Source organism: Gopherus flavomarginatus, chromosome 20 (genome assembly GCF_025201925.1).
Source record: "Gopherus flavomarginatus isolate rGopFla2 chromosome 20, rGopFla2.mat.asm, whole genome shotgun sequence".
Taxonomy (NCBI): Eukaryota; Metazoa; Chordata; order Testudines; family Testudinidae; genus Gopherus; species Gopherus flavomarginatus.
This window is the reverse complement of record NC_066636.1, coordinates 3913536-3929008: the sequence shown is the minus strand read 5'-3', so window position 1 is coordinate 3929008 and position 15473 is coordinate 3913536. Positions and strand designations below refer to the sequence as shown.

General features: G+C 51.8%; 2 protein-coding genes across 2 annotated transcripts in view; both read right to left on the bottom strand.

The window, feature by feature from the left end:
- LOC127038369 (uncharacterized) overlaps positions 1-9142 on the bottom strand; it is a 31836-nt gene extending 22694 nt beyond the window's left edge. The window contains 2 exon segments of the mRNA XM_050930946.1: positions 7254-8580; positions 8943-9142. Coding sequence (XP_050786903.1) covers positions 7254-8580; positions 8943-9127 — 1512 coding nt within the window. The 5' untranslated portion in view covers positions 9128-9142.
- The window catches only part of LOC127037954 (interferon-inducible GTPase 5-like), a 147369-nt gene extending 132096 nt beyond the window's left edge, over positions 1-15273 (bottom strand). Inside the window, exon 1 of the mRNA XM_050930175.1 lies at positions 15224-15273. The gene's annotated coding sequence lies outside the window, so the exon portion shown is untranslated. The remainder of the gene's footprint in view (positions 1-15223) is intronic.
- Positions 15274-15473: the final 200 nt, after the last annotated feature.

Below are 15473 nucleotides of genomic sequence, written 5' to 3'. Positions count from 1 at the left end.
GCAGGGAAACTGATGGGAGGCCGCTGACATACAACTGTGGCTCTTTGGCAATGTACATTGGTAAATTCTGGCTCCTTCTCCGGCTCAGGCTGGCCACCCCTGACATAGGAGATGACGGTACGTGGGGTGGGGGGTGGAGGGGGTCCATGTTGGCTTCTTTTCAGAGAGATTCTTTTTTTTTCTAATTGAAAAACATCTGCAGTCACTTACTCTTTGACCTAGACTTCATTCCTTTAGGCCTCAGAACTCATTATTTTCAAGCCCTTCCTCCCACTAGCTACTCGTGGCCTTTCATCACAACACCCACATATTGTGTTCTTAACCAAACTTGAGCTAACGCTCATTCTCTAATTAAATGTTTTTTGTGTTGCTCCTGTGAGGTCATTGTAAATCTGGTTAAGCGGGGGCGGGGGGTCTCTTACCCGACTTCCCATGTCTCCTACACATTTGTATAGTTTGCTCTTGTGCCCTTAATAATGACTCTTGAAAAACCTGCCATCTCTTTTCCCCCTCAGACTTCTTCCTCACAGGATCCTACCCACCAATGCTCTGAGTTTGCTGAAGTTTGCCTTCTTGCTGTCCGTTGTATATTCTGCTGTTTTCTCTCCTACTCGTCCTTAGAATTTGTTAATTAGCTTCCTCAGCTCTCATCCTCTAGTGCCCCTCCTCTACTTGCACTACATTGATGACATCTTCATCATATGGACCCACGGAAAGGAGGCCCTTGAGGAATTCCACCAGGATTTCAACAATTTCCACCCCACCATCAATCTCAGCCGGGACCAGTCCACACAGGAGATCCACTTCCTGGACACTACAGTGCAAATAAGTGATGGTCACATAAACACCACCCTATACCGGCAACCTACTGACCACTATACTTACCTACATGCCTCCAGCTTCCATGCAGAACACACCACATGATCCATTGTCTACAGCCAAGCTCTAAGATACAACCGCATTTGCTCCAATCCCTCAGACAGAGACCTACAAGATCTTTATCAAGCATTCTTACAACTACAAAACCCACCTGGGGAAGTGAGGAAACAGATTGACAGAGCAAGACAGGTACCCAGAAGTCACCTACTACAGGACAGACCCAACAGGGAAAATAACAGAACATCACTGGCCATCATGTACAGCCCCCAGCTAAAACCTCTCCAGCGCCTCATCAATGATCTACAACCTATCCTGGAAAACGATCCCTCACTCTCACAGAGTGGGAGCAGAGCCGTAACTAGGTATTTTTGTGCCTGAGGCAAGAATATAAATTGCACCCTCCCCCAGGGCTGGTTCTTCAGCAGCAATTTGGCGGTGGGTCCCTCAGTCCCTCTCAGAGGGAAGGGCCTGCCACCGAATTGCCACCAAAGAATGAAGTGGTGGCGGCAGAGCCTGTGATTTTGGGGGGTCAACTCATGATTTTTGACTGCTTGGGCTGGTAATGTTGCTTACAAGATGATCTTTGCTTCCAGTCCAATTCCAATCCAGAGAGGGACTCACAGGTTAAGAGAGAAGGAAGGTGCTGGATATCAGCAGTGGTCACTAGGAATTAGCAAGTGTCCTGAGAATGCTGGGAGTTCAGGGCAGGATCAGGGGTGGCAGGTTTGTAGAAATTTTGGTGGTGCCCAGAACCCGCCTCCAACCAAACTCCACCCCCTCCCCACCTGCCCAAGGCTCTGGGAGGGAGTTTGGGTGAGGGAGGAGGTCTGGGGTGCAGGCCCTAGGCTGGGGCAGGGGATTGGGGTGCAGCCTCTGGGAGGGAGTTTGGGGATGGGAGGGGTGTGGAGGGATGGGGTGCAGGGGTGAGGGCTGTGGGCTGTGGCTGCAGATGAGCAGTTTGGTGTGTGGGAAGGGCTCAGGGAGAGAGTAGGGGTGAGGGCTCTGTCTGGGGCTGGAGATGAGGGGTTTGGGGTGCTGGAGGGATTCAGGGCTGGAGCAGAGGGTCAGGGTGTGGGGGGATGAGTGCTCTGGCTGGGACTGGGGATGAGGTGTTTGGGGTGTTGGAGGGGATCAGGGATCAGACAGAGGGTCAGGGTGTAGGGGGATGAGGGTTCTGTCTGGGGCTGGAGATGAGGGGTTTGGAGTGTGGGAGGGGCTCAGGGTGAGAGTAGGAGTGTTGGGGGTGAGGGGTCTGGCTGGGATTGGGGATGAGGTGTTTTGGGTGTTGGAGGAGCTCAGGGATCAGACAGAGGGTCAGGGTGTGGGGGGATAAGGGCTCTGTCGGGGGCTGGAGATGAGGGGTTTGGGGTGTGGGAGGGGCTCAGGGCTGGGGCAGAGAGTTGGGGTGTGGGGGTGAGGGCTCTGGCTGGGACTGGGGATAAGGTGTTTCGGTTGGTGGAGGGGCTCAGGGCTCAGGCAGTGGGTTGAGGATGCAGAGGGCTGAAAGCTCTGCCTGGGGCTGTGGGCTCTGGGGAGGGGCAGGGCTGGGGATGAGTTTGGAGTGCAGGCAGGCTTCTCTGGGACAGGGGCCAGAGAGGAGGACTCCCCACAGCCCTTTCCCTGCCAGCAGCAGCGAGCTCTGGAGGAGCAGCCCCCCTTTTCCCGCTCTCCCAGCAGCACAGACCCCCACCACTGTCACTGCATGTGCTCCTAGGGCCCCACTCAGGTCCAGGAATCTCCCTCGCCTCTCCCGTGCTGGTTGCTGGGGGGTGCTGCATACGCCTCCTCCCCTGCTGTTGCCCTGACTGTAGCCTCACTGGGGATGGGGGATGGGGCTGCCTCCTTGCCCAGCATGGGGCAGGAGTGGTGACTGCGACGAGGGGGAAGGGCCTGTGCTGCTGGAGGGTCCCATTGGAAAAAGAAAGGATCTGAGGGGGAAGGGCAGGTTCAGAGTCAGTCTGCCCTGGCAATCGAGAAAGGGGGCACTAGGATCCTGCGGCAGCAGTTGCTGCAGGGAGGCAGCATGGAGCTGCTCTGCTCCGGGGCTCAAGAATGGTGAGGCGAGCACGGGGGGGTGGCAGGTGGGTCCAAAGGGGAGTTCACCTGGGTTATAAATATTTCCGTGCCAGCAGCTTTTTTTTTTCCTCTCCACCACTTTCTGCACCCCCACCCCAGCCTTTGTGTGCCTGAGGAAGTGCCTCACTCGCCACGCCCTTGTTACGACACTGAACCACATCAGCCAAACCATCAAGGACTCATTCCCCTGCACATCTACCAAGGTGATATATGCCATCATGTGCCAGCAATGCCCCTCTGCCTGCACATTGGTCAAACCAGACAGTCTCTACGCAAAAGGATAAATGGACACAAATCGGACATCAGGAACAGTAACACACAAAAGCCAGTAGGAGAACACTTCAATCTCCCCGGGCACTCAATAACAGATTTAAAAGTAGCCGTCCTTCAACAAAAGATCTTCAAAAACAGACTTCAAAGAGAAACTGCAGAACTTCAATTCATTTGCAAACTTAGCACCATTCATTTTGGCTTGAACAGGGACTGGGAGTGGGTGGCTCATTACAGAAGCAACTTTGCCTCTCCTGGAATTGACACCTCATCTACTGTTGGGAGTGGACCACACCCATCCTGATCAAAGTGGCGCTGTCAACACTGGTTCTCCACTTGTGAGGTAACTTCCTTCTCTTCATGTGTCAGTATATAATGCCTGCAGCTGTAACTTTCACTCCATGCATCTGAAGAAGTGGGTTTTTATGCAGGAAAGCTAGCGTCCAAATAAATCTGTTAGTCTTTAAGGTGCCACCAAACTCCTTGTTTTTGTGGATACAGACGAACAGGGCTACTCCCTGATACTTGATGGAGCAACAGTGACACCTGGTGGACAGTCTGGGTAATGTTTCCTTCAATAGCACAGCAGTGACACCCGCTGGCTAATTAGGGTAATGCACAGAGTGTGGTTTGTAAGTGGAGCAGCAGGGACTGTGCATTGCGTGTGGCTGCGGCTTCATTAAGTAATAAAATCTGAATTTAGAGCTGGGCACTGGCAGCCAGGACTCCTGGTTTCTATTATGAGCTTCATGTCTATAGTTGTGCAATCTTGAGCGAGTCATTTATTTTCTCTGTGTTGCACATTTCCCTCTGTGAAATGGAGATCCTCTCCTTTGATATCTGTGTCACAAATCCCACCAGCTCCAATGGGAGCAGCGCTGTGCCCAGAGAGGGATCACGGGGTTAATTCATATGTAGAAAGCTCTGTAGTGAAAGGCTCAGGAGTGACTAGTTCATTATTAGGCAGTAATTATGGGGCTGTGAGAGCAAAACAAACAGTTCATAAGACAGTGAGAAATCGTGTGTGAGCAGAGACGGAACCTTGATTTAACAAGAAACCTGAGTACGTGACTGGGAGATTTTTCCCCTGAGACTCAGGCAGGTTTCTGTGATTCCCAGACCAGCCTGGATTTGCTTCAAGGTCTGACCCTGACCTCATCCCCAGGGGATCCGAGCACTTTCCGGTCAGGTGTTAAATGAGGTGACTGACGTCTCACATGTGTGATTCGGTGCCTCTCACTCTCTCTTTGCACTGTGTGTGCAGTGGAGTGGTTCATTGTGGGAGGTGTCACAGACTGGCCGGCTCTTTAAGACAAGACAAGCTCAGCCTGGCCTGTGAGGTAGCAGCGAGCCCCCTCCATTCCCCCCGCACTGGGAGTGACAGGGCAACTTACTGATAATTGGTGACCGCAGCTGGGTCGGGGCCAGGAAAAGACGATACAAGGGAGAGGGAACCCAGGTAGGGGCAGAGCCAGAAGAGAGGGTGAGATTCTGTGGCCTGCCTTGTGCAGGAGGTCAGACTAGATGATCATAATGGTCCATTCTGACCTGAAAGTCTATGAGCACTGGGCCCTGAACTCCATCAGAGAGGGCAGGTACCGGAGGGAGCTCTCTGCTGGCATCTGCTGGAGGGCGGTTTGGGGACATGGGAGTTAAATGCAGGTACGTTCTGTAGTTGGGCTGATACTCTGGAGAGTTCCCTGGTGGGAACCAGCTGGGCAAAGCCTGAGCAGTGACTGGGCTCCGGGTCTACGTTCACCTAAAGACTCTGGTGCAGGCTACCTGTCCCAGCTGCTGAAATAATTGTAACAGCCCCAGAATGGCTGAGTGGTGGCAGCATTAGGTTTAAGATCCAATGGACGTGTCCACGCACAGGTTTAAACCCACTTCTGACATCGTCATAACAGGATGGGGGTCAAGCCCCAGGGACCCTGATTCTCCTGCAGCCACAAACTGTGAGTGAGGGGCTGGGAGGCAGAACAAACTGCATCAGCCACTCTGGGGCCAACTGGTCTGGGCTGTGACAGATGCGCCCTGAGATGGTAGATGGGGGAAGGTGTTGAACTGTAAATGTTTGTCCCAGCTCACACCATCCTTCCTCTTCCCTCCGCCAACAAAATTCTTCTGTTTAACCCACTGTTGACTGTGCTGGCGAGTGGGTGCAGATTTGCCCAGCAAAGGTGCCCAGAGCAGATACAGGTTCCTAGGTTACTGGGTGGGGGCTCGAGTCACAGATAAGGAACTGCAGAGAATCCCCTAAGGTAAAGACCTGACCCTTCTTGCTGGCCCTACAGATGCATTCCTCCCCCCCTCGTTAAACCCCCAATTAGTAACACTCGTAGGGAAGAGCTCCTGTCTACTCAGAGCAATGCCCTCAAATGATGGGCCTTTAGCAATGGTGAAATTCAGAGACTCGGGCTCTTAGTCCAGATTAAATGCAAGTTTATTTTAATTGAAATATTAAATCATTTCTACAAGACAAGAGGGACCTGTTCTGGGGTGTGACAGAACCAGACCGCTAATCATTATGAAAACAAAAGCAACAAATCAATGGGTTATTGAGGGAAGGCAGAGGCTGAGGCACTGGCTATACATATGGCCAGACCAGCTGCAATGTATCCGAGTCTCCAATGGCTCAAATGAATTGTTCAATCATCGGCTCTTATAATAAACTACAGAATAGGCTCCCACTGAGAACAGCAAATCGGGGAGCAAATGATGTACATAAACTCAGCATCAAACACTAGTGCCTCTCTCCGCACAAACTCACCAGCCGTGAATGGGGACACAGCCCAGAGTACAAGTGACAGCCACACTCAGCCAGGTAATTGTCAAGCATCCAATTTGGGTTTATCAGCCAGACACATCTTGAGCCTTCTCCATTTAAATCTAGGGCCATTCACAGGATTAATAGCACAGCCAGACACAGGTGCTTCCCTGGACAAATCTACCTTTGCCTAAGGGGCTGGTTAAACCTATGAGCATAGAGACTGAATTACAATGATCAGTTTAAGCATTTTGAACCTATTCTTGTCTCACAGGAGAACCTAGGACCCCTGTCAGGAGATGGCCTTGTTGTGCTAGGTACTGTACAGACACGGAACAAAAGGATGGACCCTAGCCCTGAGAGCGACAATCGAAGACTAGACCCAGCAGGCGGGTGCTCCAGACAGACAGGGAAGCACAACGGAGCAGGGAGATAGTTGGGATAACACAATGAACAATGCTCCCAGAGCTCCAGCTGCGGGCCATTGTCGAGGGATTTGGAGGGTCCATGGCCAGGGTGAGGCTGAAGGAGGCGTTTGCAGGAGGTCAGTCCGAGGGCTCTGTGGGAGGTTACAGGCCGCTCCTCCCTGGACAGGGGCAGCCTGGGGGAAAGTGCGAAAGCGTCTGTGCTCAAAAGCCTGTTTCATTTGCCTTGGGCCCTGCACTGATGAGGGAGGAGTTGGCACCAGGGGTTGTCACCCAAGTCATGTCAGGATTTTGGGGTTTTACGATTGTGTTTGAGTGAATTTACTCACATGCCCAATATGGTGCCTGCCCAGGCTGCAATTTCAGGGAAATGGGAACAAGAAATGGAAAATCTGTGGCTAGAACGAGTCATTGTTGGTGTCGCTCCCTGTCATTTCCCAGTGAAGAGTTCGATGGGCTCTGCCATGGCCCTGCTCTCAGCTGGGGCCTGAAATAACCATTCCCTGAGCTCCCTGCAGAGAGCGTGAGGCACTGGGGACCCTGTGGAGCTTTATCACAACTTGGCCTCTTTTGCTGGGGAAATGAAGACAAAGCAAAGAACAGGGTCAGTCAGGATTCCCCCCCCCTTTTATGGCTGAATTAAATTCAATATATCATGGTGGGTGGGAGACCTCAGTGGAAACAGAGCTCAGAGCTCAGTTATGGTGAAGTTTCACACTGAATGCGGAAAGGCAGCAATTTCATAAGACTTCCCACAGCTTTGAGCTCCAAGCTCCAGCCAGGACAGGGTCTTTACTTTGATCCTTTCAGTCACGAGCTGATGTTTCTTACTTTCAGGGGGTGCAGATGTTTTTGTGCTTTCTCTCTAAGTTTGAAACTTCTCCCTCCATAACCACCTCCAGAACTCGTGCAACGTCAGCAGCAACATCATCCAGGAAATTCTGCAGCATGATCTTTGTGGTAGGGAGAGCAACTGCTGCAGCTGCCGCAGAACCTATCACAGCACCTACCACAGGTATAAATTTTAAAAAAAGTGTAGTATATTGCACTGCCCCAGTTGCGAACTTGGTCAGTATCTCAATTACAAGATCTTTTGTTATTTCCTCACGCAGTGGGGACTTTATAACGGCCTTCAGCTCTGCAATGGGCTTGTTAGCCTGTCTAGCTAGTGCAGCGAGAGAGTTTTCATCAAGGCCAAAATCCCTGCAGTACTCTTTCAGGGACGTCACCAGCATGGCAACATCACAAACAATGGAGAGACCTGGGATAGGAATAGCAGCGACTCCACATGACACCAGACTTTTCAACCATATCTGCGTTTGCAGTTGTTTTTTTTTCTTCTCCAAAGTTTCTTTAACAATGTTGGACAGGGATTGTAGACAAGCATGTCTCTTGTGACTGGGGAGCTCATCCATTAGCACTTTCTGCAATTTGGGAAAATCGTACTTGCCCAAGTCCCATTTAGATATAAGAAAAACTTGTGTGGAGGCCACCCCTGCTTCTTTCAGGCCTTTGATGCACTTCTCTCTGATGGCCTTGAGGATCGCACTCTCGCTGTAGTGATGTGGCCTGTTTGTGGGAGCATTACTCCACTTCAGGGTTCCCTCCTTGTCACCATTTTGTTTTTTATTTGTCAAATCCAGATCCACCTTGGAGTGCACAAAGTAAAACTTCTTCCCCAGTCTCTGGATCTCCTGGGCGAGGCTAATGTCGTTGCATGTCAAGCAGGGGCTGGAGATGATGATGAAAAAGTCGTAGTGGCTGAACTTCACCTGCTTGAGGTACGTGTCTGATTTAAACGCTGGGGTCCCGATCCCTGGCAGATCCCAGACTATTATATCTGGGTATCTAGGATGTGGGTAAGCAATGCGCTTCATTGTCGTTTCAGTTATCCCTATTACAGCAGAACCATTATCTGTATCCCCTAAGCCCCGGATGGCGTTGACAAAGGACGATTTTCCAGAGCCCGCCTCCCCCGTGACAGCAATGTTGAGAGGGATTTTATCAACCCTCTCCAGAGCCTTTTTCGCTTTAGCAGCTGCTTCGGTGAGGTTTCCTTTCCAAACAGCAGCCTTCAGTCCTTCCATATCCTCTTCAGGTATCTTGGGAAGCTCTTCAGCGTCTGCTCCTGCTGTTGCAACTGCAGTGCACTGCTCAGCCTGCCTGGGAAGAAAACAATGAGATATTCCTTGGACGGTTAGTTTAGACAGTAGATAGACGTCAGCTCACATGCGATGGTGCAGTGGGAGTTTGGGCAAGAATAGGGGGAGGCAGAATTAAGGTGACACTTTCCCCTCACCACAAGGACATAACCTTAACTCTGCCCCCATAGGAATGCCAGAAGAGATAGCTCTCTGCTTTCCTGGGGACAGAAGGGCCCAGACAATGTGTGACACATGAGATCCCAGGAAAGGATTAGTATTTTCTCAACAAGACATCAAAGAATTCCCTTAGAGAAAGAAGTTTCGCATGAAGTGCTTGGAATGGGTAATGGCTCCCAATCGGTCTGCTGGGGCTTCTCTCACCTTGCAGATATCAGCAAGTCGACAGGGAAGGGAGCAATAACCCCAGACCCCTCAAGCCTGCTGCTCTCCACACCACCTCTGATATAGAGCAGGAGTCTCTTCCTAGAGCTTCCAGAAGAGAGACACAGGGTGTGTGTGTGAGGAGACTGGGCCACAATAAGGGTCTTGAAAGAAAGAAAGGGCATTTTCCTCCCTTCCTGTGACCCTTGGAATACCCCCTGCCCTCGTGTCAGTCTCATTAGCTCTTCTGTCGACCTGGCTGTGTCCACACTGGGATTTTGGTCGGCTTGATTACATCGCACAGGATGTAATTAGGTCGACCTAACTCTAGTGTAGACCAGCCCTTAGAGGAAGCAGAGAGACAGAGCTTCATGGGCACAGAGCGCACTGGAGGAGCAGCTGTGGAGATTTCAGATCAAGGAAATTGCCTGCGGCTGTTTGTTTCTGCTGTGTTCAGCAAATCAGGACAGTATGTGCGCTCTGTGTAACTAGACAAGATCACACCTAGCCCAGACCTGTCTTGTACCTTTGATTTCTCCTCCCAGTGCAAACAGCCCTGCAAATCCTGGTGAACCACTTGGCCTAAAGGGGCAAAAGCATGAATGGGGCTTTCATTTTAACGATCTCCCTTATTCCATCAATGGCTATTAGCCAGGATGGGCAGGGATGGTGTCCTTAGCCTCTGTTTGCCAGAAGCTGGGAATGGGCGACAGGGGATGGATCACTTGATGATTATCTGTTCTGTTCACTCCCTCTCGGGCACCTGGCACTGGCCACTGTCGGCATACAGGACACTGGGCTAGATGGACCTTTGGTCTGACCCAGTCTGGCCATTTTTATATTCTTATGTTCTTATGTGGCTGCAGGGAAACCCGTGCTTGCCGGTCTGTAGGATGGCGTCAGAGATGCTATGAATTGTCCTGTGGGGGGAAAGAGGGAAAGTTAGTTTAGACGAGCTGGAGCGGCTGCTGCTGTTGATGTTGTCACAGTCTGACCCCGTCTGGTTTCAGGTAAATCCAGACAAACACACACAAAAGGGGAGAAGAAAGAGCAGCAAAGGGAGAAAATGCAGCTTTTGTCTCTGGGGCTGATTCTCACTTGCAGCCTCATGACTGGAGAAACACAGGCCCAGCCCGTGGTTTGACCAGCCTCTCCCACAGCTGGCAAACTCATGCTGGCATCTGGCTGTTTAAGGTCTAGCTTTTAGCTGCCTTATTGGTCACAGGCACACAGCCCACATGCAAAGGGTAGAATTGTTTTGGCCAGTGAAGCTGAATTCTTAGCAGACAGAGGCAAATGGACAGCGGAAGTGTAACCCTTCTGCCCCTCTGAGTTGGCAGCAACAAGGGTCGAATTCAGTATCCAGGGTTCTGTTTCAATAACACAATGCAAAACCGGCTCAAGCCCCCACCCAGTGACCTGGGACACTTACATACCACACCCCCCTGGGCGCCTCTAGGAGGCAATACTTCCCCTCTCGCAAGCACGGAGTCTGAGTGTAGCAAAATCCTTTTAATAAAGGAAGGAAACAATGCAGCATCCCACTGGAGAAACACCACAAACAGGATTATAAGACAAACCATAAACAAAACCCACCTCCAAGTACGTTTGGCAATGTCCTTTCCCCCTTAGGGTCTTAAGCCCAATCACCCCAAAGTCCAACAACCCAAAAGTCTCTGGTCAGTGCCACCCCAGAGTTCAAAAGTTTATCTGCAGAGTTTTACCCCCCCCTCCCCAAGACTGGGTGGAAATGGGGGGAGGGAGTCCACACCGGATGTTAAGGGGCACCCTACGTGGGCCACAGCCAGCTGCTCCACCTCTCCGTGGAGTTCTGCTGCAGCCTTCACCACGACCAGCTCCACTCCACCAGCTGTGCCGCTCCTCCAACCGACCCGTGAGCCACTCCAGCCGTCCCCACAAACCGCTCCACTCCACTCACTGTTCCATGGGCTGCTCCAACATGCTGCAAACTGCTCCACTCTGCCAGCTGCTTAGCAATAGATCTTGAGGCTCCCTCACTAGTTAACACAGCCCTCAGTGATCTCAGCTCAGCTCTTTGTGGGAGCCCTGGTGCTGGTGCACCATTGGCCCAACATGAATTCAGCTCAGCAGTCTCTAGATAGACTCCTAATGGAATCAAAATTAGCTCTACTCTTCAACAGTGAAGAGAGAAGGGTGTGCAATTTGTGTTCCAGACCCTCAAAACAGAATCCATCTCATCAGATGCACACACTGCTTCCCCAACCTCTCTCCATTCACTGGGAATTGGAACACATGTCCCTTGTCTAGCAAGTGTCACTTAATTTATATTGAGACATCTCTGTCATAAAGCAGTCTGGTAGTTCCTCATTCACATAATCAGGTGGCAACACTTTATTTATCCTGCCCCAATAACAGAGAAATTGGGGATCCCAGAGCTGTCAAAATAACCATCCCAGGCTGCCTTGGGCTATGAGGGCGTGCCCATGCAAATAATCTCTCTGAAATTCTTTCCACACTTCCCATCATTCACCACCAGATGTCAGGGTAGAGCTCATCCTGACTCTGCTTACAGAAGCATGAAAGCGAGAGGCAGGGGTGCCAGAACAAGGGGTACCAGCAGGCCATGGCCCCATTAGATTTAAAAATGGAAGAGTTTTGCCCTCTCACTTTTTAACAGCTGTTAAAGTTCAGCGACGGTGGGAGGAGGCAAAGAGGAGCGAGTGGGGGCATGGTATTGGGGGGAAAGAAGCAGCGCAGGAGTGGGACCTCCAGGGAAGAGGCAGAGCGAGGGCAGGGGCTCAGGGAGAAGGGGTGAGGGTGGGATGTTGGGGGAAAGGGCAGTGTATGGGGAGGGGTTTTGGGGGTAGGGACAGCATGGGGGTGACGGGCCATGGTTTGGGCGTTGGTGCCCTCCCCCCCACTTTTAGGGACCTTTGGTCACCCCTGGCAAAAAGGAGAAGTTACATGGAGAAGGAGAATAGTCAGGAGGTCAGCAGGAATCCATCTCTCATCCCAGGTGGTGTTTAGCAGATTCAGCTGGAGCTGGTGGTGTCATGTGGCTCCCTCTCTGACCTGCTCTAGTCAGCATGTCTCTGAGGATGAGGAGAACAAGGCCCAGTGGTGTCACGATGGACCCTGGGGTCCCAGGAGACAGTGGGGGTGGCAGCCTTGCTGTTGAGGCTTGTTTCTCTCAGTCCCCCCATCCCAATGCTCCTATTTAGTGACCCCCAGATACACAATATCGGGGTGGGGGGATGGGTCTAGTCCCATTGACGTTAATCACTCAAAGGCGCTCTGGGGATTTGAACTGTGGAAGGTTCCTCCCATTTCTGGACTCTCTCAGCTCATTGTCGTGCCAGCCTGTGACTTCACCGGAGCCCGGCCGAGCCCATAGCCTGAGCCCAGCTCTTTTCCCTCCCTCAGTCCCATCTGCCCATCTGTTGGTCTCCTGCTTTGCTCACTTTGCAAACCGTTTGTGAGACAGGCTAAGCTGGACTTTTGCAACCTTGGACGCACCACACTGTGCCATGGGGGCCAGCACTGATGGCTGGGGAACAGTGCCCCCTACTGAGCACAGTGACCCTTAGCGCCATACTGGGGCATTCGGGCCAGCACAGACTGTGAGGGGAAAGCACCTTCAGTATAAATCCCACCCCACCCCTTGCAGCACCGCACTGCCCGTCGAGCTCCCTGCCCCGCTACTGGTAGCACAGCGCCCCGTGCTGAGCCTCCCACTCCTATATTTTGCAGCAAGGTTTATTACCCACTACAGAAATGCCACTGAAGACCGTCAACGACTGAAGGCTGAAGTGTCGCTGGGTGAGTGTAACAACTGAAAAGGCGATCCCGATATTTTGGAGTTATCATCTGGTCACCCTAAGCACGGTGCTTTCTGCTGAATCTCACTAATGCTCTCTCTGCAGAACAACCCATAACGAGCCCCTGTCCCATACCTGCAGCAGGGCAGCCTTTAATCATAGTTGTAGCTACCACAGCTGAGATTTCTCTCCCTGGCCCTGTTAACAGCTACACACTGGGAACGTTTCACAGCAGGACCATTAACACTGAAGGATAAAATGATGTCACAGAGATCATGGATTCCAGGACTTTCAGAGACCTCTGGGGCATTTTACGCTTCAGCCCTGGGATGTGGAGGGGCTGGAACTGTCAGATGGCAGGGGCCCCAGAGCTCTGAGCTGCTGCAGGTGGTTTGTGTGGGGACGGCCTGGAGGCAACTGGCCAGTGACTTAGGGCCCTGAGGCACCACAGGCCCTGGAGCTGTCAGCTGCCATGTGCAGGTACTGGACCCTCACCTCCCCTACAGGGAGATCGGGCTCCCTTTCCCCCCAACCCTGTGGCTCAATCTTCAGTCAGCCCCCCATCAACCCCTCCCCTATTATTTTTGGTTATTGCCCGTGATCTGTCCGTGACTTTTACTAAAATTAACCGTGACAAAAACTTAACCATATCCCCACCACACTGTAACACAATGTACAGGAGAGGGGAGGGGCCCTGAGGAATCACATGGGAACTGTATGGCCTAATGGAGAGACCCCTGTACTGGGATTATTCCTAGATCTGCCACTGGTCTTTGGGTGACCTTGGGCGAGTCAGTTCCCCTCCCCGTGCCTCAGTTTCCCACCTGTATAATGGGGATAATGATGTAAAGCTGTTTGAAATGTCCTGATGTAAAGCACCATGGAACACTCTGGTGTTCTGATAATTACCTAGACACAGTAGCATGGCACCTGCAAACCTAGGCGGGGACGACAGCTGTGTAAATGGCCACGAACTCTCACCGACAACCATTTCTCTTTCGGTTTAAAACACTAGGAAGTTAAACAGCAAAAACTGCACTGAAGCAGAGTTCAGGTTGCCCAGTGAGAGCTCCTGCCCTTCCAGAGCCGTGAGTTCAGCAGAACTCCAAATTCTGAAAAGCAGGAAATAGAGTTAGGGCAAAGGCCCACATCACCTTAGCTCTGCCCCCTTCGAGCGATGCCCCCTGTGCTCAGAACATGCCCACGCCCACTCTGCCTGGTCAGTGTTATTCACTGGCGCTCCCTGCACTTGTCCTAGGCTCAGACACTGAGCCTGCTCCCCGACAGAACACCACCTGTAACATTCAAACCACGTCATCCCCTTTTCCAGCCCCGTCACCCTAGCACCCAGGGTAGCACCTAGACGTGTCCTTTCCCCTGCTCATCACTAATCACACAGCCTGCGCTCATCTCCCACCTCGCTGCTGACAGTCCCTGTGCCCTGCTACTGACCCAACCTGCTCAATTCTGTATAGAAACGGTGCAGACTGGAAGCTCCAGGGGCCATGGGCAGCTCATTCCTTTGATCACACACCTGGGGAATCAGACCCAGATCTCCTCAGATCATAGTCACAGTTCTCCTAATCGGCTCCAGCTTATTCTTCCTCCATTCAGGACACCTACACCTCACACAGTGACTGCAGCTGGAGTTCACACAGACAAGTCCCAGTGGCTATTGGTAGCACCGGGGAGTGGGGGAGGTGGGGTGAGGCAAAGCTAAGATAAAGCATTTACCTTAACGCTGCATTTCATGGTCTTCAGACATTTGAGTTTTGCTGAACTTGACATTCTGGAAGGGCCCAAGGTGTCACTGGGCACCTTTTCTCTGTGTTAAGGAAGGTTTTTGCTGCTTAATCTATCCCTGCCCACCTCCCTGCAGCACAGCGCCCCCTCCTGACCTTCTTCTGAGCCCTGCCTCCCTGCAGCACAGCACCTGTACTGAGCCCCCTGCCCCACAGCAGGCCCCCCAGACTGAGCCTCCTGCCCAGTTCCTTGCAGAACAGCACTCCCTCCTGAGCCCTCACCCCACTCCATGCAGCACGATGCCCGTAACTGATGCCCATCATCCTACTCCCTGCAGCACAACTCCCCTAATTAACATGCCAGTGGCTACCTGCAGTCCAGTGCTCCCAGCTGAGCATCCTGCCATGTTCCCTGGGGCATTGCACCCCTTGTGAGACCAACAACCTCTCCTTGGGGCACAGTGCCCCCTACTGAGATTGTACCCCCCAACTCCCAGAAACACAACACTGCCTAAATAGCCCCTGACTTGCTCCTTGCAGCACAGTGCCCCCGACTAACCTATGGAAGGCATGTCCCCACCCCATTACAGCCTCATCCCCTCCTGGTTGCACCTATGAATTAATGAGCCACAATCCAGAAAAAAATCTCTCACCGTTAGTCCTGAAACACTTCAGTTCCTCTCAGTTTTACTGATGTAGAACGGATGGGCCAGTCTCCTGCTGTGATATCTTGACACACAGACACAGACACGTCTCCTCCTTATATACTGTACTGAGATGAGACACTGATCTGATTAATATCAAAAGTGAAGGTAACAAGTCTCAGATCAGCTGCAAAGCTCCCCCCACCCCCACAGGACAGACTGCCTAAGCTGGGCTGTTTGCTTCCTCTTCAGAGACGTTAGCAGTGTAATTGCCACAGTTATGTTACCATTTATTTATTCGTAAGCTAAATGCAATACAGATAAACCATATTAAAAACAACAACG